The sequence below is a fragment of the Musa acuminata genome, chromosome BXJ2-8, assembly GCF_036884655.1.
Source record: "Musa acuminata AAA Group cultivar baxijiao chromosome BXJ2-8, Cavendish_Baxijiao_AAA, whole genome shotgun sequence".
In the NCBI taxonomy this organism is placed as follows: domain Eukaryota; kingdom Viridiplantae; phylum Streptophyta; class Magnoliopsida; order Zingiberales; family Musaceae; genus Musa; species Musa acuminata.
In genome coordinates this window covers 25,210,327-25,232,688 of record NC_088345.1, presented here as the reverse complement: position 1 = coordinate 25,232,688, position 22,362 = coordinate 25,210,327, and the positions used below count along the sequence as shown (strand labels likewise).

At 51.6% G+C, this 22,362-nt stretch overlaps 1 protein-coding gene across 4 annotated transcripts; it reads right to left on the bottom strand.

The window, feature by feature from the left end:
- Nucleotides 1-279: 279 nt before the first annotated feature.
- On the bottom strand, nucleotides 280-20,443 carry LOC103974260 (caffeoylshikimate esterase). 4 transcript variants are annotated; one of them, XM_009389039.3, is made up of 9 exons: nucleotides 20,107-20,442; nucleotides 19,669-19,949; nucleotides 12,778-12,807; nucleotides 12,319-12,445; nucleotides 12,081-12,227; nucleotides 1,439-1,569; nucleotides 1,231-1,368; nucleotides 1,014-1,112; nucleotides 280-711 (listed from the first exon to the last, which is right to left on the bottom strand). In XM_009389039.3, exons 1-9 carry the CDS (start codon nucleotides 20,174-20,176, stop codon nucleotides 487-489), a joined length of 1,248 nt encoding a protein of 415 aa, XP_009387314.2. In that variant the 5' UTR covers nucleotides 20,177-20,442; the 3' UTR covers nucleotides 280-486. The 4 variants fall into 4 exon arrangements, with proteins under 4 accessions (XP_009387314.2, XP_009387315.2, XP_009387316.2 ...); XM_009389040.3 differs by having other exon boundaries at nucleotides 19,669-19,936; nucleotides 20,107-20,439; XM_009389041.3 differs by having other exon boundaries at nucleotides 19,669-19,914; nucleotides 20,107-20,439.
- Nucleotides 20,444-22,362: the final 1,919 nt, after the last annotated feature.

Here is a 22,362-nt window from a genome sequence, read left to right as displayed (position 1 = left end):
ACTCATTCCAGCTACCATCAACGACCTGCCCTCCTGCCAACCGATGCGGCTCCGCCCCAATTAGGTATTGGTTGGGCATCAAAGGTATGACGCTCAGGCAGGTATACCATTAGTCTGATGATCCCGAATGCAACTTTCATCAGTATATTACAATATAATGCCATTTAATGATAAAGAGAAATACAAACTGATACAGTAATTACAGAGAATCTTGCGGGTACCTAGACAAAATGCAAATCAAATCAGAAGCTTACACTAATTCCTACTGAAACCAATCAATAAATAACTAACAGAAATTAAATGAATGAGAATGTTATATAAGTTAGCATACATAATTCCTGACTTAAATTCATCCAACAATGGATTAGCTACCTACAATTTATAAGCAAGTGTCCTGACCTTTTTACATTCTTATTCTTGATCAAGAAGTCGATGAGAATATGAAACTAGCACAATGAGAGGGACATACTCAAATATACCTAATCATTAATTTTCTCTTCTACAGCAGTGTTCCTCTAGCCAAGATATGATGTCATCAAGAACCTTAAAAATCATCTCATCTGATTCACCTTCCAGAATAGAATGATATGCATCTTTGTAAAGGCGTAGTTTCTTGTCTAAACTGCTTGCCTTTTCGTACAAAGCCTTGCTTACTGAAGGATCCGTTACAATATCAGCTTCACCATGTAGAATTATTAGTGGCAGGGAGATCTGGAAAGGAAGAAACAATTACTCCTAGCAGCTACACCAACCAAACTGTAAGTTATAAATCCTGCTGTGAGGTCACACTTTAGTCCACATATAGTGAGGAAAAGTGAACCTACTGGCTGCTACTATTCCCCATGGGGATTACAAATGTAATATAAATGAATTAGCAATGGGCAAACATGGTAGCATGTTCATGGTTAGAACAGGAACAACACATGTATTTTTCTTTACAGATCAATTCAGAGATTATATAACAAAATTTTCTTTTATAATAAAAAATTGAAGAGAAGGTGAGAAACTCGTACTTCTTCTAGGCGGTGTTCAATCTCTTGGGTTGTTCTAAGCATCTCTACAGCTGTTCTCAACCGTGGTTTATCCTTGTAAGCAATAACGTTATACGAGCACTTCATCCAACAGAGAAAAGCAACATGTAAGCTTGCAAATAGAGAGAGGCAGATCTCTGTCCCCGGTCAGAGAAATAGTTGAAGTATATGAATTTCAAACATTAGATTGCAAACTAACCTGTTCTCGTTTCTTGATATCCTTAAATGCCATCTCTGCTAAATCCTTCTGTGGAACTAATTTCTCCCTCGGAAGAATCTTTGCTATGCAAATTAGGATTTGCTGGACAGGCCAAGGTGGAACAACATCGTCTGCCATCTACATTGAAAAGATATTAGAGTAAGAAATTGCAGAACACCAAGAGATTTCAAAATTCAACCATGATTACCTTACACATTGGTGCAACCAGTATAGCACCATCCCATGAATGAGGCTGTTTAAAGTGCACCTTTAATGCAACTGCCCCACCCATAGATTGCCCAAATAGGAAACTAGGTAGGCCTTCATAATCAGGATTCTCTGCAAGAAAATATAAGTGAACAATAGATAAACAATACCACAACAACGACAGTCAACCATAAGATTCCAACTATTTGAGGTCATTAGATAAAATAATGGTTGATGAGAACAAGTCTTTTATAATAGTAAGATTGCTCCTCTGCAACCGAAACGAGGCGATTAGAGTTTCAGTCACGAAAATAAACTCTTTATGCCTAGAGGTAAGGTCATATACAATGACCCCTCCCCAAACCACATTAGCAGGAGCCTCATTCCCTGAGTTCCCCCTTTTAAATAAACAGTAGTTGGGAAGACAATTTCAGAAATGAGCCAATTATTATAGCATACTCCAATTTCGAGCAAACACTTTCACAGCTCGTTTTTTTGGGGCTTGCTTTTACTTTGGAAGTAGAAGATGAACCCAGCTCAGCTCTGTAGCTGTAAGTTTGAGTCTGAAATGAGCAAATCAAATCTTATAAAGTACCAAGACACCATTACAGGAATCACCTTAGATTGTCCACGAATTGACCTTTTAGATCCACAATAAAACATTTGAATAATGCCAAGGTAAAAAGTTAATTTCCTATGAGAAGTCATATCCTTGAAAAGAAATTAATTCATCTTGGATCACACCTATCCTAGATCCTCAAAGGCCCAAATCCTATCTAATTAATCCTGCTTCATGGAATGCTTCTATCAACAATTAAAATTTTAGGGTCTCTATGTCCTCTCCACCTTTTATGTATGCAATCACTATACAATTAATACAAGGGCTTATCTAATGGAAGTAACTTCCTCCTTGATGTACAATACATATGAAAGTTGCAAACTCATTCCCTAATTAAAGCAAAAAGTACAACTTTGAAGATGCAACCCAATATATGTACCTAATACCTTCCAACCCAGTGCATATTCTACAATCACATGAACATGTCTGAACCGATATCACATGAGAATATCAAACTCTTTAAAGGTCAGTAAAATTAATCTAGAGGTGTAAAACATATAGTGATGCAAGAAAATATAAAAGCAAGAAGTTGGCATCATGTGCAGGAATTTGCCAGTGATTCTTCTCCTCAAAGTAACTTTTGGCATCCACATTTAACAACACACCTTGCAGTTCCTGTCTAACTTTGAAGATCAGCACTCTAAATGTAAAATAATTAATGCCACATGATATGGCAAAAAATGGCAGACCCAGCACAGCCGAACGGGACAGAAGCAGGTAATGGTTGAAGCTCGCCCATACCCTGCGATCCCCCGATCTCCCACGCAACCCCCTGAGCAACACACTGCCCGAGGCTCTCCGTACCCTGCAGCAGCTCGGCCTCCCACACAACCCCAGCGGTAACATCAAACCTCCTCTATAAACACCCCCGAGTCCTAAGCAAAAGGGGGAGGAACTCACTCAAACACAACACTCAGAGGCTCTTCTTCTGCCTCATCCACAATCCCCTCCACATCCTTCTCTAACTTGATCGTCGGAGGGGTCGGGCCGAGCTCCCGGCCCGACCTGTGTGCAGGTGCAAGACGGTGTTGCCTCTTCCCGAAGCTGCGGCGGAGCTGCCTCCCGACCCGAGCCGCCGACCCGAATCGCCGACCCGAGCTGCCTCCCGAACCGAGCCGCCGACCCGACCGGGTGACCCGAGCTGCCGAACCGACCTCCCGACCCGAACCACCGAGCTCGGCCGCCAGGAGACCTCGAGGAGCGCCCCCAAGGAGATCACCGCCTTCCGGACCCGAACCAAGCCGCGACGGCCCCGAGGCCACGGCTAAAAAAGTTACTTACACTAACATAATGGCGCTAGAAGGAGGGCCCGGAATGACGGTACGTTAGCTTTCTCCTTGGTTGCTCCGTTGCAGCCGACCTGCACCAGCAGCAGCGACTTCTGGGGCCGGTCTCGGCTCCTCGGCCTCTCGGCCACTCGGCCCCACGCGCGCGGCCAACCCGCGCGCCTTGGGCCCCTCGATCCCACGCGCGCGGCCACCCCGCCCGCGTCCCACGCGCGCGACCAGCCCGCGCGTCCCGAGCTCCTCGGCCACGCGCGCAACCAGCCCGTGCGTCCCGAGCTCCTCGGCCACGCGCGCGACCAGCCCGTGCGTCCCGAGCTCCTCGGCCACACGCGCGACCAGCTCGCGCGTCCCAAGCTCCTCGGCCACGCGCGCGGCTCGGCCCCACACGCGCGGCCAGCCTGCCCGCGTCAGCCCCACGCGCGCGACCAGCCCGCGCGTCTCGGCCACTCGGCCCCATGCGCGCGGCCAACCCGCGCGTCTCAGCCACTCGGCCCCACGCGCGCGGCCAACCCGCGCGTCTCGGCCACTCGGCCCCACGCGCGCGGCCAACCCGCGCGCCTCGGGCCCCTCGGTCCCATGCGCGCGGCCAGCCCGCCTGCGTCGGCCCCACGCGCGCGACCAGCCCGCGCGTCCCGAGCTCCTCGGCCACGCGCGCGGCTCGGCCCCACACGCGCGGCCAACCCGTCCGCGTCGGCCTCACGCGCGCGACCAGCCCGCGCGCCTCGGACCCCTCGATCCCACGCGCGCGGCCACCCCGCCCGCGTCCCACATGCGCGGCCAAATCGCCCGCGTCCCACGCGCGCGGCCGAACCGCCCGCGTCCCACGCGCGCGGCCAGCCCGACCGCGCCGAGCGTCTCGGCCACTCGGCCCCACACGCGCGGCCAACCCACGCGCCTGGGCCCCTCGGTCCCACGCGCGCGACCAGCCTTCCTGCGCCGAACACCTCGGCCACAGCCTACCCGAGACCTCCTCGGCCGCGGCTTGCCCGAGACTTTCTCTATGCATGCACAAGTGGCTCCTCGGCCACAGCATGCATAAGGAGAGATATGGCGTCGCCTGAGAGACTTGGCCCATGCATAAGGAGAGATATGACGTCGCTTGAGAGACTTGGCTCATGCGCAGCCGGCGAGCAGCATCGCTGCCTCGGCCACATGCGCAGCCAACATGCTGCCACGCTGCCTTGGCCACTCGGCCCCACGCGCAGCCAACACGCTGCCTCGCTGCCTCGGCCACTCGGCCTCGTGCGCAGCCAGCACGCTGCCTCGGCCGCTCGGCCTCATGCGCGGCCGGCAAGCAGCGTCGCTGCCTCGGCCACTCGGCCACATGCGCAGCCAACATGCTGCCACGCTGCCTCGGCCACTCGGCCTCATGCGTAGCCAGCACGCAGCCTCGCTGCCTCGGCCACTCGGCCACATGCGCAGCCAACACGCTGCCTCACTGCCTCGGCCACTCGGCCACATGCGCAGCCAACATGCTGAACGCTGCCTCGGCCCCATGCGCGGTCTATCCGCCTACACCGAGCACCTCGGCCAATCACTGCCGAGATCCACCTCGGCGCGGCCCGACCGCCTGTCGTGTTCCTCGGTCGCGTGGTGCCCGAGGCCACGTCCTCGCGTCCTGCCCGCCTGATCGTGCTACTCGGTCACATGACCCTCGCGACCACGCCTGCGCGGTCACCCCGCCTGCGTCGTGCTCCTTGGCCCCATGTTCCCGAGACAGACCAGTGCCGCCAGTACGCCCGCGTCGTGCCCCTCGGCTCCATAAACCCCGAGACACGTCTGCACAGCCAGCCTGCCCGCGCCGAACTCCATGGCCCTATCCACCTGATTCACGCCCCTCGATCGCGACCTGCCCGCCTGAGCGGTGTACCTCGGTCGCAACCTGCCAACACCGAGCACCTCGGCAACTCTCTGCCGAAATCCCACCTCAGCGCAACCTGCCCGCCTGAGCGGTGTCCCTCGGTCGCAGCCTGCCTGCGCCGAGCACCTCGGCCAATCTCTGCCGAGACCCACCTCGGCGCGGCCCGACCGCCTGTCGTGTCCCTCGGCCGCGTGGTGCCCGAGGCCACGTCCTCGCGTCCTGCCCGCCTGATCGTGCTACTCGGCCGCATGGCCCTCGCGACCACGCCTGCGCGGTCTGCTCGCCTGCGTTGTGCTCCTCGGCAGCGTGATGACCGAGACCACACCTGCGCGGCCTGCCCGCTTGCGTCGTGCTCCTCGCTTCCATCATCCCCGAGACACACCTGCGCGACCAGACCGCCTGCGTCGTGCTCCTTAGCTCCATGTTCCCGAGACAGACCAGTGCCGCCAGTACGCCTACGTCGTGCCCCTCGACTCCATAAACCCCGAGATACGCCCGTGCGGCCAGCCTGCCCGCGCCGAACTCCTCGGCCATATCCATTACCTTGCCCACCTGGGTTACATCCCTCGGCCGCAGCCTGCCTGCGTCGAGTGCCCCGGCTCCTTGCTTGTCGAGGCCGCCACCTCGGTCTCATAATGCCCGAGGCCTCCTCGGTCGCTTAATGCTTGAGGACACCCCCTTTGGCTCCGTACCAACCCGAAACCACACCTGCGCGGTCACCCCGCCTGCGTTGTGCTCCTCGACCCTTGGCTCTACGCCATCCCGAGACCACACCAGCGCGGCCAACCCGCCTGCGTTGTGCTCCTCGGCCCTCGGCTCTACGCCATCCCGAGACCACACCTGCGCGGTTGCCCCGCCTGCGTTGTGCTCCTCGGCCCTCGGCTCTACGCCATCCCGAGATCACACCTGCGCGGTCATCCCGCCTGCGTTGTGCTCCTCGGCCCTCGGCTCTACGCCTCCGGAGACCACACCTGCGCGGTTGCCCCGCCTGCGTTGTGCTCCTCGGCCCTCGGCTTTACGCCACACGAGACCACACCAGCGCGGCCAACCCGCCTGCGTTGTGCTCCTCGGCCCTTGGCTCTACGCCATCCCGAGACCACACCAGCGCGGCCAACCCGCCTGCGTTGTGCTCCTCGGCCCTCGGCTCTACGCCATCCCGAGACCACACCTGCGCGGTTGCCCCGCCTGCGTTGTGCTCCTCGGCCCTCGGCTCTACGCAATCCCGAGATCACACCTGCGCGGTCACCCCGCCTGCGTTGTGCTCCTCGGCCCTCGGCTCTACGCCTCCCGAGACCACACCTGCGCGGTTGCCCCGCCTGCGTTGTGCTCCTCGGCCCTCGGCTCTACGCCATCCCGAGACGACACCAGCGCGGCCAACCCGCCTGCGTTGTGCTCCTCGGCCCTCGGCTCTACGCCATCCCGAGATCACACCTGCGCGGTCACCCCGCCTGCGTTGTGCTCCTCGGCCCTCGGCTCTATGCCTCCCGAGACCACACCTGCGCGGTTGCCCCGCCTGCGTTGTGCTCCTCGGCCCTCGGCTTTACGCCACCCGAGACCACACCTGCGCGGTCACCCCGCCTGCGTTGTGCTCCTCGGCCCTCGGCTCTACGCCATCCCGAGACCACACCTGCGCGGTCACCCCGCCTGCGTTGTGCTCCTCGGCCCTTGGCTCTACGCCATCCCGAGACCACACCAGCGCGGCCAGCCCGCCTGCGTTGTGCTCCTCGGCCCTCGGCTCTACACCATCCCGAGACCACACCTGCGTGGTTGCCCCGCCTGCGTTGTGCTCATCGGCCCTCGGCTCTGCGCCATCCCGAGATCACACCTGCGCGGTCACCCCGCCTGCGTTGTGCTCCTCGGCCCTCGGCTCTACGCAATCCCGAGACCACACCTGCGCGGTTGCCCCGCCTGCGTTGTGCTCCTCGGCCCTCGGCTCTACGCCATCCCGAGACCACACCAGCGCGGCCAACCCGCCTGCGTTGTACTCCTCGGCCCTCGGCTCTACGCCATCCCGAGACCACACCTGCGCGATTGCCCCGCCTGCGTTGTGCTCCTCAGCCCTCGGCTCTACGCCATCCCGAGATCACACCTGCGCGGTCACCCCGCCTGCGTTGTGCTCCTCGGCCCTCGGCTCTATGCCTCCCGAGACCACACCTGCGCGGTTGCCCCGCCTGCGTTGTGCTCCTCGGCCCTCGGCTTTACGCCACCCGAGACCACACCTGCGCGGTCACCCCGCCTGCGTTGTGCTCCTCGGCCCTCGGCTCTACGCCATCCCGAGACCACACCTGCGCGGTCACCCCGCCTACGTTGTGCTCCTCGGCCCTTGGCTCTACGCCATCCCGAGACCACACCAGCGCGGCCAGCCCGCCTGCGTTGTGCTTCTCGGCCCTCGGCTCTACACCATCCCGAGACCACACCTGCGCGGTTGCCCCGCCTGCGTTGTGCTCCTCGGCCCTCGGCTCTACGCCATCCCGAGATCACACCTGCGCGGTCACCCCGCCTGCGTTGTGCTCCTCGGCCCTCGGCTCTACGCCTCCCGAGACCACACCTGCGCGGTTGCCCCGCCTGCGTTGTGCTCCTCGGCCCTCGGCTCTACGCCATCCCTAGACCACACCTGCGCGGTCACCCCGCCTGCGTTGTGCTCCTCGGCCCTCGGCTCTACGCCATCCCGAGACCACACCTGCGCGGTCACCCCGCCTGCGTTGTGCTCCTCGGCCCTCGGCTCTACGCCTCCCGAGATCACACCTGCGCGGTCACCCCGCCTGCGTTGTGCTCCTCGGCCCTCGGCTCTATGCCTCCCGAGATCACGCCTGCGCGGTCACCCCGCCTGCGTTGTGCTCCTCGGCCCTCGGCTCTACGCCATCCCGAGACCACACCTGCGCGGTTGCCCCGCCTGCGTTGTGCTCCTCGGCCTTCGGCTCTACGCCCTCCCGAGACCACACCTGCGCGGTTGCCCCGCCTGCGTTGTGCTCCTCGGCCCTTGGCTCTACGCCATCCCGAGACCACACCAGCGCGGCCAACCCGGCTGCGTTGTGCTCCTCAGCCCTCGGCTCTACGCCATCCCGAGACCACACCTGCGCGGTTGCCCTTCCTGCGTTGTGCTCGTCGGCCCTCTGCTTTACGCCACCCGAGACCACACCTGCGCGGTCACCCCGCCTGCGTTGTGCTCCTCGGCCCTCGGCTCTACGCCATCCCGAGACCACACCTGCGCGGTCACCCCGCCTGCGTTGTGCTCCTCGGCCCTTAGCTCTACGCCATCCCGAGACCACACCAGCGCGGCCAACCCGCCTGCGTTGTGCTCCTCGGCCCTCGGCTCTACGCCATCCCGAGACCACACCTGCGCGGTTGCCCCGCCTGCGTTGTGCTCCTCGGCCCTCGGCTCTACGCCATCCCGAGATCACACCTGCGCGGTCACCCCGCCTGCGTTGTGCTCCTCGGCCCTCGGCTCTACGCCATCCCGAGACCACACCTGCGCGGTTGCCCCGCCTGCGTTGTGCTCCTCGGCCCTCGGCTCTACGCCATCCCGAGATCACACCTGCGCGGTCACCCCGCCTGCGTTGTGCTCCTCGGCCCTCGGCTCTACGCCTCCCGAGACCACACCTATGCGGTTGCCCCGCCTGCGTTGTGCTCCTCGGCCCTCGGCTCTACGCCATCCCTAGACCACACCTGCGCGGTCACCCCGCCTGCGTTGTGCTCCTCGGCCCTCGGCTCTACGCCATCCCGAGACCACACCTGCGCGGTCAACCCGCCTGCGTTGTGCTCCTCGACCCTCGGCTCTACGCCTCCCGAGATCACACCTGCGCGGTCACCCCGCCTGCGTTGTGCTCCTCGGCCCTCGGCTCTATGCCTCCCGAGATCACGCCTGCGCGGTCACCCCGCCTGCGTTGTGCTCCTCGGCCCTCGGCTCTACGCCATCCCGAGACCACACCTGCGCGGTTGCCCCGCCTGCGTTGTGCTCCTCGGCCCTCGGCTCTACGCCATCCCGAGATCACACCTGCGCGGTCACCCCGCCTGCGTTGTGCTCCTCGGCCCTCGGCTCTACGCCATCCCGAGACCACACCTGCGCGGTTGCCCCGCTTGCGTTGTGCTCCTCGGCCCTCGGCTCTACGCCATCCCGAGATCACACCTGCGCGGTCACCCCGCCTGCGTTGTGCTCCTCGGCCCTCGGCTCTACGCCTCCCGAGACCACACCTGCGCGGTTGCCTCGCCTGCGTTGTGCTTCTCGGCCCTCGGCTTTACGCCACCCGAGACCACACCTGCGCGGTCACCCCGCCTGCGTTGTGCTCCTCGGCCCTCGGCTCTACGCCATCCCGAGACCACACCTGCGCGGTCACCCCGCCTGCGTTGTGCTCCTCGGCCCTTGGCTCTACGCCATCCCGAGACCACACCAGCGCGGCCAACCTGCCTGCGTTGTGCTCCTCGGCCCTCGGCTCTACGCCATCCCGAGACCACACCTGCGCGGTTGCCCCGCCTGCGTTGTGCTCCTCGGCCCTCGGCTCTACGCCATCCCGAGATCACACCTGCGCGGTCACCCCGCCTGCGTTGTGCTTCTCGGCCCTCGGCTCTACGCCTCCCGAGACCACACCTGCGCGGTTGCCCCGCTTGCGTTGTGCTCCTCGGCCCTCGGCTCTACGCCATCCCTAGACCACACCTGCGCGGTCACCCCGCCTGCGTTGTGCTCCTCGGCCCTCGGCTCTACGCCATCCCGAGACCACACTTGCGCGGTCACCCCGCCTGCGTTGTGCTCCTCGGCCCTCGGCTCTACGCCTCCCGAGATCACACCTGCGCGGTCACCCCGCCTGCGTTGTGCTCCTCGGCCCTCGGCTCTATGCCTCCCGAGATCACGCCTGCGCGGTCACCCCGCCTGCGTTGTGCTCCTCGGCCCTCGGCTCTACGCCATCCCGAGACCACACCTGTGCGGTTGCCCCGCCTGCGTTGTGCTCCTCGGCCCTCGGCTCTACGCCCTCCCGAGACCACACCTGCGCGGTTGCCCCGCCTGCGTTGTGCTCCTCGGCCCTTGGCTCTACGCCATCCCGAGACCACACCAGCGCGGCCAACCCGGCTGCGTTGTGCTCCTCGGCCCTCGGCTCTACGCCATCCCGAGACCACACCTGCGCGGTTGCCCTTCCTGCGTTGTGCTCGTCGGCCCTCGGCTTTACGCCACCCGAGACCACACCTGCGCGGTCACCCCGCCTGCGTTGTGCTCCTCGGCCCTCGGCTCTACGCCATCCCGACACCACACCTGCGCGGTCACCCCGCCTGCGTTGTGCTCCTCGGCCCTTGGCTCTACGCCATCCCGAGACCACACCAGCGCGGCCAACCCGCCTGCGTTGTGCGCCTCGGCCCTCGGCTCTACGCCATCCCGAGACCACACCTGCGCGGTTGCCCTGCCTGCGTTGTGCTCCTCGGCCCTCGGCTCTACGCCATCCCGAGATCACACCTGCGCGGTCACCCCGCCTGCGTTGTGCTCCTCGGCCCTCGGCTCTACGCCTCCCGAGACCACACCTGCGCGGTTGCCCCGCCTGCGTTGTGCTCCTCGGCCCTCGGCTCTATGCCATCCCGAGACCACACCTGCGCGGTCACCCCGCCTGCGTTGTGCTCCTCGGCCCTCGGCTCTACGCCTCCCGAGATCACACCTGCGTGGTCACCCCGCCTGCGTTGTGCTCCTCGGCCCTCGGCTCTATGCCTCCCGAGATCACGCCTGCGCGGTCACCCCGCCTGCGTTGTGCTCCTCAGCCCTCATCGGCTCCATCGGCCCCGAGTCTAACCCTGCTCGGCTTCCTGACTGAGTTGCGCACTTCGGCCCCATGTTGCACTAGACACGTCCGCGCGGCTAGCCCGCCTACGTCATACGCCTCGGATATGCATGACCAGCCCACCTGAAGTAAAAAGCCATGCATCGGACCCCCTGCATGCAAGAACCGACGCATAGCTCCTTTCGGGGGGGCATATGATATGGCAAAAAATGGCAGACCCAGCACAGCCGAACGGGACAGAAGCAGGTAATGGTTGAAGCTCACCCATACCCTGCGATCCCCCGATCTCCCACGCAACCCCCTGAGCAACACACTGCCCGAGGCTCTCCGTACCCTGCAGCAGCTCGGCCTCCCACACAACCCCAGCGGTAACATCAAACCTCCTCTATAAACACCCCTGTGTCCTAAGCAAAAGGGGGAGGAACTCACTCAAACACAACACTCAGAGGCTCTTCTTCTGCCTCATCCACAATCCCCTCCACATCCTTCTCTAACTTGATCGTCGGAGGGGTCGGGCCGAGCTCCCGGCCCGACCTGTGTGCAGGTGCAAGACGGTGTTGCCTCTTCCCGAAGCTGCGGCGGAGCTGCCTCCCGACCCGAGCCGCCGACCCGAATCGTCGACCCGAGCTGCCTCCCGAACCGAGCCGCCGACCCGACCGGGTGACCCGAGCTGCCGAACCGACCTCCCGACCCGAACCACCGAGCTCGGCCGCCGGGAGACCTCGAGGAGCGCCCCCAAGGAGATCACCGCCTTCCGGACCCGAACCAAGCCGCGACGGCCCCGAGGCCACGGCTAAAAAAGTTACTTACACTAACACCACATACATTATCTAAGGCATGTCTTCGATAATCTGGGCACGGAGCTTGAAAGTTGAGACACATAAATTAGCATCGGCAAGCTTCATCAAGGTGAACATCAGGCATGTATCTTGTGAGCCTTTTCAAATCAAGTAGGTAACTAAGGCATGTATATGAAATCCTAGAAAAAAAACATTTTCCTTACTCTATTCCAATTGCTTGCTATTGTCAATTGGACAAGACTTGTTATTTGTGTTTTTAATGCAACTGGTTCTCAGAAAATTAAGTTATAGGAGTACTTGAAAATACATAGAACAACTTACCTTTAATTTTTGAGAAGCATTCTATTACATCATCTACGAGAGAATCAAAACTTGGTATATATCCATGGAGTCCTTCTGAAAGACCAAATCCAGGGTAATCCATTGCAAAAACTCCATATCCAACCGATGCAAGCTTCTTTGAAATTCCTAGAAAAAGCATGAAATTGGTGTGTTAAAATCAAGACTTTCAATGGAGAGCTAATGCTCATCAATGACAGTGACTGGTTGGAGTTAATACCTTCGAAAAAAAATGTACAAGTGTCTCCATAACCATGACAGAAACAAACAAGCCCCTTTATCTTACAATTTTCTGGAAGCCAACTTTTTGTGAAAATCTCCAGACCTCTAGAGTTTACCTCATATGACTACATATTATGAGTTTAATCAGTATCATACTCTCAAAGGAACAAAATGAGAAAGGAACATGCTTAACCAAATATGATGACACCACAAAATGTCAAGGTACAGCAATGAGTTTCTACATTACACATATGGTATAGAGACTTAGTAAATTTTTTTCCTTTTAACATTAGTAATCTTCTCAAAAAGATCTTGAAAGAGTTGGATCTAGGTTATATTTTGATTAAGAGGATAAATTTATCATGTTTAAAATTTATAAAGACAATGGATCATAAATGTAATGGAGATGCTAAATGCCAAAGATGAGAAGCACAGAAGCAACAAAAAAGATACTTACCTCTTCTATCTTAATTCCTGAATATTGGGCCTGCAGAGAAGGAAAGAGAAAATGGTAAGAACTCTCCACCAGTGATTCAGATTCCCCATATTAGATCTTTAATATAGTTTAACCAAAAAAAGATGTGCTTTAGGAAACTTAATTTTCACATATAGGAGATAACATACTTGTACAGGATGGAAAAATTACAAGAAGGAATCCATGAATTAAGAAGATTCAAGAGGATAAAGCGGAAAGCTAAGATATATAAGGATAAAAAAAATGAAAAGGAAAAATGTATTTTCAGTTGAAAAAGAAAAATAGTAGAGTTCTTTACCATTCTCGGGCAACTAATTGTGTGCTTCAACAATGGATAGTGTTTTATCATAAAGTTTGCATGATTTAGGTGCAAAATCCTATCTGCTAATTCAGGGAACCCACTTTGATGTTTATATGAACTTCTGTTTTTGTATTATAAATTCTCATAAGCAATGATGCAAATGGAAGTTACTAATAAGAGGTTCCAGAAATGCAAGTTTGTTCTATTGCATGTCAAATAAACCAAGATGTGGAGTATTAGACTGTTGCATAACACCATCAATGAATTTGAGAAACTTGAAGCGAGTGAATAATGCATTCATGGTGTCCTTTCTCTCCAGGATAATGACTTTCATTACTAGTCTTTTGTCAAAAGACAACACAATATGGTCATATGAACACAAAATTAGGAATACACCATCAAGCACTAACCTATAATAGTATCAATGAGGAGAAGATCAGACATGAGCATATGAGGTGCTAAATGCATGTACATTTATGACCAGATTCCTCTTTTATTTATATATTTTATATGAAACTACTTTCAGTTATCACGAAAATGTCCAACAACCAGTGTAGTCAAAGGCACTAGGCGCCAAGATGCCAAAACGCCCGATGCGCTCACCCGAGCAAAGTACGATACCCTCAAATATTAAAATTTAAAAAATATACATCATGACTGATAAATATGATCACTAAAAAATGACACATCAAATTTCTTTCATTTATCAAATTCAATTGTCCAAATCTAATAACAAAAATGACAAAACAAAACACTAGGAAGTAACAATAAGCCAATGAAAAATTCAATCCTTTACAAAATTCATAAGTTATATTAACAAAAAAATTAATATAGGAGGATGAAAAGGTGGTTGTTGGGGTATGAGGAGGGGGTTGCCGTCGATTGGGAGGGAAGCAAGGAGCTATATGAGGAGAAGGAGAGGGAGGAGGAGAGGGGGCCATCGGGGTATGAGTTCTCGTTAGTTGGGAGGGAAGCAAGGAAGCTTTATGAGGAGGAGAAAGAGAGGGAGGAGGAGAGGGGGCTGTCAGGGTATGGGAGGTGGGTTGCTATCGGTTGGTTAGGAGGGGAGTATAGAGTTATCTAAGGAGGGTGTGGAGGAAGTCGGTTGGGAGGAGGGTGTCTTGGATCAAAGCAATCAACAGCCACCACAAAGAAGAAGACATAGATTCAAAGCAATCTGCTACAAGCTTGAAGTCCTTCCAAAGTAGGAGTGACACTTTGCCGGCCGGCCCTAGCCTTCTTGCTTCTAGCCGAGAGCAAGAAGAAGAAGAAGAAGAAGAAGAAGAAGAGGAGAAGAAGAAAAATAACTCAGCAGATCCTTCAAGATCCAGTGGCCACTCTTGCCCTTCCGAGAGCAAGAAGAAGAAAAAGAAGAAGAGGAGAAGAAGAAAAGTCAGCAGATCCTTCAAGATCCAGTGGCCACTCTTTCCCTTCTCTTCCAACCGCAGGTTCTTCTTCTTCCAAATCACAGGAAACCTATTCTGCTTCACCAACATCCTTATTCTTCGAGCAACAACCTTTTTCCAGATCTCCAGCCAGTCTAGAGTCCAGATTTTGGCCCAGAGATAGGAGAAAAGAGGAGCAGGCAGCAACTGCTTCAAGGCAAGCTGCAGCCTACTCAAGCCGAAATCAGCAAGCTTCGTCTTCGTCTACGACATCAGAAGCTGCAACAGCAAACTCCAGCATAAACAATCCCTTCCATGGCACTAAGAAGAGTTGCTGGTGGTTGAGAAGAAAGGAGAAGAGAAAGGGAGAGTTCGGCGGCAAGTTCACAGTCCTAATAGCCCACAATTGTCGTACAAGAAGTACATGCCTTTGTCACTCAAAAAGCCTTTGCTTAGTTCCCTGTTTTGGGTACTTTTATTTCAAAGCAAAGCAGATCGATTTTCCCTTTCAAATCAGTGTTTTCTAAAGCAAAAGATGCAACTCCTTGGCAATCTGCTCAGAGGAAGGTTCAACGTCGTTAAGTTCTTCTCCCATACGGATCAAGTGGCACCAAAGCAACGATCCCTCACTTGTGGATGGTTACCAATAGGCAAAAGCAAAATATGATGGAGACAAGCACATAGCAACGAAGGAGAAGGAGCCATCATTATCGAATTCTGAAAGTGATTTATCGAAGACGTGCAACGACAACAACGACGATAAAACTACGATACTGGTGGCAACGGTAAGGTTTCGACCTTTCAGAGTTGAAGCTTGGATCAACATACCCTCCTCTGATGGCTCCATCAACGACAAGGCATTGAATGCATGGCTTGATCAACTTGATACTTATTTTACTCTATAAAAGTGTAGCAACGAAGTCGCGCTCGTGCAGCTCAAGTTGATCGAACATGCTCTAGCATGATGGAACAAATATCTTAGATCCAATGGGACAATTCAAAAGGCTCATCTAACAGGATCTGATGGGCTACCTCGATGATTGGTGGAAAAGATAGCATAGCTTACATCAAGATAGTGACCAATTAGTGCAATACTACACCACCAAGTTTCATTGACAAGCGCTAACACTCAAAATCTCCCTCAACAACCACTTGACGATCATAAAATGTACAACTAGTTTACACGATCAAATCAATACCAAATTGAGCCTCTTTAATGCTTACAATGTCTCGATCATTAACGTGATGGCTATGGCAATCAAGACAAGAATCGCACCGTTAGCGAGAAGACCACAAAGAGGCCAACGACAGCTACTCGAAAGCAAGGAAAATTTGAGGAACAATAACTTTTTTTCCTAAAAAAGAAGTGACATTTTATATGATCATTATAAAATTATAGATCACATCAGAGAAAAGTGTTAAAAGGTTCTCTAGAAACTCTTTCCAAAAAAAATGGTTAAAGAGCAGCCAAAGTCGACGAATAGCAATTGCGACTGTTAACGATGACTCCAACGAACTCGTATTGATATCTCATGTGGACCAATGTCTATCCCTGAGAGCAAGACAAAGGCCATAGATTCAACTCCGACCCAATGTTTTTAAAAGCGCTAGGTGCCAAAAGACACCAAGGTCCTAAAACACCCAAGGCACTCGCCTAGGTGCCCGCGTGAGCGAAGGGAGGAGCTCCAGAACATTAAAATTTAAAACATATATATTACAATTGAAACCTATACTAAATAGGGTTGTACTAATGGAGACCTATGCTAAACAGCGTTTTCAATATGGTGCTAAACAGTTCTAACTAACAGAGTGATTGCATCGCCTTAATATAGTGAAGCGAGTAATCAAAATGAGAAAGAATGGACTAAGAAAAAGAGTTACTAACGACTATGAATATAGGGGACGGAGACGACAACGGACGTAGGCAATAGCGATGGGGGAAGTTGCAAAGGTGGCATCGATGGAGAAAGGTATGAACAAAGGCGACGACAATGGAGGAGGTTGTTGACGAAGGCGACGACGATGAATGTAGGGTTTCACTTCAAAGACAAACTAGGGGGGTTGTTGTGTTAGGGCAAATTAGTTGGTTCAATTGAGGGAGGTGGGGTGTTGTGTTAGGGGAAATTAGTTGGTTCGATCGTACCAACTTGCTTGTTCAATCGAACTAGGCATGAACCCACACTCATCTTCACTCGAGCGAGCCTGGGCGATGCTTTATCAAAATGCCTTACCTAAAGGTTTTGCAAGGCAATCAAGCCTCGCCTCACCTCACCCGAGCACCTTTTGAAAACACTGGTCCGACCCTATCCAAAAGTTCAAGGAGAACTCTTCATCATAAAGATCCAAGTGAAACAAGAGGTCCTTGGTGTCATCTTTTGATTTTTGTTATAAGAAAAACCTCATCTTGATGAGTTTAGTACAGAAGCTCAACATGGAGATGACACCTCATCCATGCCTATTTCCTCTTCATTGGTTTCATGACGATGTGGAGATGAAGATAGACTGACAGTGCAATGTTTGTTTCGTCATCACAACCAAATATATCAACGAGATGGCGTGTGAAATGGTGCTGCTTGACATATGTCAAGTCATCCTTGGGAACCCCTACCTTTGGGATCGAGATGTCATTTACTTCCATCAAGCCTAGAAGAATCAACTCTAGAAACAACAAGAAAACCCAATCAAAATAGGGCTGCCAAGCCTACTTCAGCCCCTTATACGTTGCCTAAGGCATGAATAACGTGAAAAGCATGGACATTACATCAAACACCAACCCTACGAACTATCCGTGATAGCGACACCGAAGCGATATTCGTTCACAAGAGTCAATCTAGAGCTTAACCTCATGCAGTCCACAACAGGCCAGCATAGAGAAGAAAAGATTAAACATGAACGTGCAGGTAATATGCCACTGTCATGCACGAAAAGGGCAAGACAACCAAGATCGCAAGCAACACAAAGCAATAAGCTTTTATTAGGCATAAAATGCTCTTAAAAATAGGTTGTACGGTCACACACAAATGGGGTTCCAAAGGCAGGTGTAGCTAATGTTCACCTAGCACTTTCGTCGAATAGAAATCAAGCATACTAAAGACATTACATCACCTATCAGACATATAACCAAAGGCCCCATCTGACCAGGTACCACCCAAGGCTTAAAGGGTGAGATAGTTGACATTTCACACTGAAAGACCGTCAACTAAAAATAAAAAACACCTAACAGTTCGATAACCTTTACTCTTGATAAGAGATGGCCATAAGACATTATTAATCCATTCCACTCACATGCATCGCTTACATGTGTTTCGACAGATGAGCTGTCAATTCCCTTACTTGCTTTTGTAAGTTTTACATGGACTCTCTTATTTCATCCATCAACCATTTCAACTTGGATCTCCAACTAATCCAGTTGGGATTTCAACCCTCCTTACACAAACTCTACCACCTCAAAGCACTCCTCCCTTTCATTGAGATCCACCAACTTTCAGTTGATAATGTCAATCTGCAGCTCAAATTCAACCACTCTTCCTTCAGTTCTTCTAAGTTATCCAAGTTGCCTTTTGTGTTGTGCCCCTTTTGTGAGACAGAACTCTTCCTCCGTGGGAACATCGCCACAAATGTCATGCTCCTCTTGAGCGGCTTTGCTAGTTATTGTGTGGGTTCACATCCATTTCTTTGAAACAATCACGCAATGTTGCTCCCCCTCTTGAATAGTGGTTCTAGTTTTGCCATGCCATGCTGCCATAACAATTCATTGTTTTCTTGTCACGCTCTTACACTACTTTGTTAGGTCCTTAATTGAGATTGTTTAGGACATGACACCGAAGTGATATTTATCCACAAGGGTCAACCGAGACATTAACCTCGTGGAATCCATAAAGGATCTCCACAAAAAAGAGAAGGTTAGAAAGGCAAATATGCAGATAATATGCCATCGTCACACACAAAAAGGGCAAGATAACCGAGATTGCAAGCAACACAAAGCAACCAACTTTTGTTAGGCACAAAAGGCTCTCGAAAACAGACGATCACACAAAAGGGTTATGAAGGTAGGTGCAGGCCCAATGTTCCACCTAGCATTTTTGTCGATCAAAAAATGAGCACACTAAAGACGTTGCATTGCCCTTGAGACATAACCAAGGCCCCATCCGGTCGATGCCACCCAGCAAGCACACTAAAGACAGTTGATGCTTCACACCGCAAGGCTATCAACTAGAAATCAGCCCATAGCACACGAGAATGGGACTGTTTTGGCTATTTTATCCTTCGTGCGACATCGTACAACAGAAACATTTACGAATTTTACAAGATAGAAACATAAAACAAAAACACTTATAACAAATCAAAATGGGGTTGACAACAGTACTTTCTACCCCGGACAAGTTGCATATGAGAAAACACCCGAAAACATTAAAAGGAAATGGAAAATAAAAACCAAAGCATCATGGACATGCGTTGGACATCTTAATTGCATGGCTCCATGACATGGCGCCTAGGCCCAAATGCGTGCTTGGGCCATGACTAATTGAAGGCGCCGATTTGGACCAGTTACCAAGCGCTCAGGCCTCACCTCACTAGCCTCTCTTAGGTGCCTAGGTGCCTGCTGAGCGCATGGACTTCGCTACTGACAACATTGAAATCAAGTAAATTCTTTTTAGAAACTTGAAAGAAGCTAAATACTTTTGGGATATATAGAACTCTAATTTTAATTTTGTACAAACTTGATACTTGTTTTGTAATATCTATAACCAACTAGTTTGGTTACCTATAAAATGTGCTACTAGCGGACTCACAGAACTCAAGGATTTTTTGCTCCTTTTTCCTTGCAATTGATGTTGTGCAATTATTGCAAATGCAGTTAAGCAAGTCAATTTTGTGATTCCTTATAATTAAGATTAGTTTCAGGGCTGATGGAATGAAGGATTAATTAAACTGCGAAATGCCATTACCATATATCAGGTCAAATAGGACAATTCTCTATAATCAGATAAATCATGGCCACGAACCTTCAATGAGTCGGAACTTAGCTACCAGTTTTTTGCACAAGAAGGAATAAAGCCAGCAAAAAATCATCGTTGAAGAAATTTATGTGGAATTATATTAAAATCCAGAAAAGAGACAGCAGATAGACCAAATATTCTCTTCAAGATCTAAACATAAGGAGATCAACGAGAGGGGAGGAAAAACCTTGAACAAGCAGTGATCGATCCCAAGCTGGATGTCCCTAAAAGCGTCCCGGACCCTGCGGCGTTCGGGGGCCTGGTCGAGGTTGGCCTCGGCGACCATCCTCGCGAGGCGCTCGTCCACGCCCTCCCACCCCATGGGAACCGCGCTGAGCGCCACCGAGGCAGCGGCAGCTACCCTTCCGTTGATCCCCTTTTCCTCCCTCCCCTCTTCCCCCTCGCCCTCGGTCTTGCTCTTGTTATTGTGCTTCTGGCGGCAAGGGAACCCACCCCTAGTTAAGGAATCTATTACATGTCATTAGATCCAAAACAACGCAAAGCCTCCTAAGTTACACTCAGAAATCAAGATTCACCCAGAAAACAACACATGTTCCTGGAAATCAAGATTCGAGAAGAAGAATAAATCATCCAGGAAAGCGAGAGGGGGGCTCATTTTACTTACCTCCGCGAGCGGCGCGTGGGGGAGGAGAGCGGAAGGCGGTGGATGGAGGAGGGATCGCGGAGGACGACATACGATATGATACGACGACGATGATGATGCCGAGACTTCTGCTTATTATTTTATATAAAGTATTTATCTAAATATAAAATGAGGGAGATTGAAAGAACAAGGTAGAGTGGAATATCAAACAATTATTGTTAGAATAGTTTAGCAGTTCACACAGAGAGGGAAAAATCTTTAGATGAGAGTGTAAATATAAAATGAGGGAGATCGAAAGAACAAGGTAGAGTGGAATATCAAACAATTATTGTTAGAATAGTTTAGCAGTTCACACTGAGAGGGAAAAATCTTTAGATGAGAGTGTGGGCTAATATATATATATATATATATATAAAGAAGGAAGTCATTGATTCAAGGACAGTCAAGTCAAATCAAAAGCAAGATTTACATATTAATGTTAATTTCTAAATATCTAAGATTTATATATAAATGAATAGTACATAACATAGATTCCTTCTTATTTTCAATGGCAGAGCAAGTCAAATCCAAAGCTGATAGATACTAGTTTTGGAATGACATGACAGATACATTTGGTTGTGGACACCCGGTCGTGATCAAGTGCAGGGTGGCCAATGCGCGATCGCCACGAATCCGTAGGTCTTAATTATCCTTGCCTGCTCTACTTTTCGTGCTTCCCTCACTAATTAATTAATTATAATTAAATTCCTCGCCGTAACTGATCCTTATATATTTAATAACGTAGCATGTAATTCCTGTTCGAAATCCACAAGTAAAAGCTTCAGATTTTATGAATTATAAATTAAAATGGACGCCGAGGAGAGAATGCTGACCAGATGCAGCTGCTGCTGCTGAGATGGGGATGGGGTGAGGTTGTGTGATCACATGACTGCACCTCATCAACGAACGTTATCTGAAACTTAATGGTCAACGTTGATTGACCTGCTCAAACTTTCGGAATGCATGAAGAAGAGGTAATGGACGTAGTCCAGGTGAGGCAGAGGCATCCAGTGGCAGCCGGCTGACCCAATGACAGATAAGAGTCCGCTCCGCACATATATCTCTGTAGCTGACGTTAGTGCTCTCCCAACGTTATTAACTTTATCTCCTGCTTCGCTTTTGCCATGTTTTTGTACGTGCAGAACCAAATAAACAGAAGCATCTCTTTTGATATGGCCTCCTTACACATTTCTCAGATTGATGCGACCTGCTTAGTAAATAGCAGCTGCTCTTTTGTTATGGCCTTGCATACACAAGTCTCGGATTGATGCGACCTGTCTCGCAAAATAAGTGGACCAAAAACGATATACATCCTGGCATTATCTGCAAGGCCTTTCTTTTTCTCGTTTACCATAGATAGTTTGACTTAGGACCCATATCTTTCTGCAGGAAATATTGCCTCATAAACTTGGAGAAAAAAAAATTGAAGTCGAACTAAGAGACATTTCAATTTTCAGAAAAACAATAATCTAGTATCTGATTCTTAAAGATAAGTACTTCATAGCTTTGATTATGGTGTGGCAGTATAGGAAGAGAAGAACAAAGAAAGATAGCTAAAATGCTGGGCTGGCTTTCTTCTTCTTAGCAGAGAAATTTATATTGGTCCAGGCTGCCGTTCAACATATTAATCATCCAGTTGCGTGCCGGGTGCAGCCAGCTTGCAACTCTGAAATAGCAATATTTTCTTGCTTCTCTTTCCGTTTCTTCCTGCTAAATATGAAAGAGATCATCATCATGAGGAATGATGGCCTGTCCAAAAAATATATGGAATTACATGACAAAAATCAAATATCATGTTTCCTGTATCGATTTACTTGTCCAACGCTATTGTTTTAGCCACAGAGCTGCTGGATGCAAACAATGATCCTGATATTCCCAGTACTGATAATAGCAAGCCGTTGCAGAAAAAACTGAGTCCAAAGCATCCGATGAACTAAAAGCAGACACTGCATAGTCTGTATTGGTTTTTAGTTTTTTCTCATGGCCTCTGTAATAGTTGAAATTGTTATCATGCAGCAAAAAAAAAAAAAATCGGATAAAGAGCTTAAAATGATGGACCTCTTGGAGAACAAACAAAAAAGCAATCAAGGCGAAGTTTGCAAAGTCTCGATAAAAGAACAAGTAAACGAAATTGCAGTGTCAAGCATTCGACTGGAACCTTCTAAGTTCGATGATCAAAGAAGATTATTGTTTTCCTGGTCGCCCTCCGCGACTTGCGCAACGAATTGCCAGATGAAT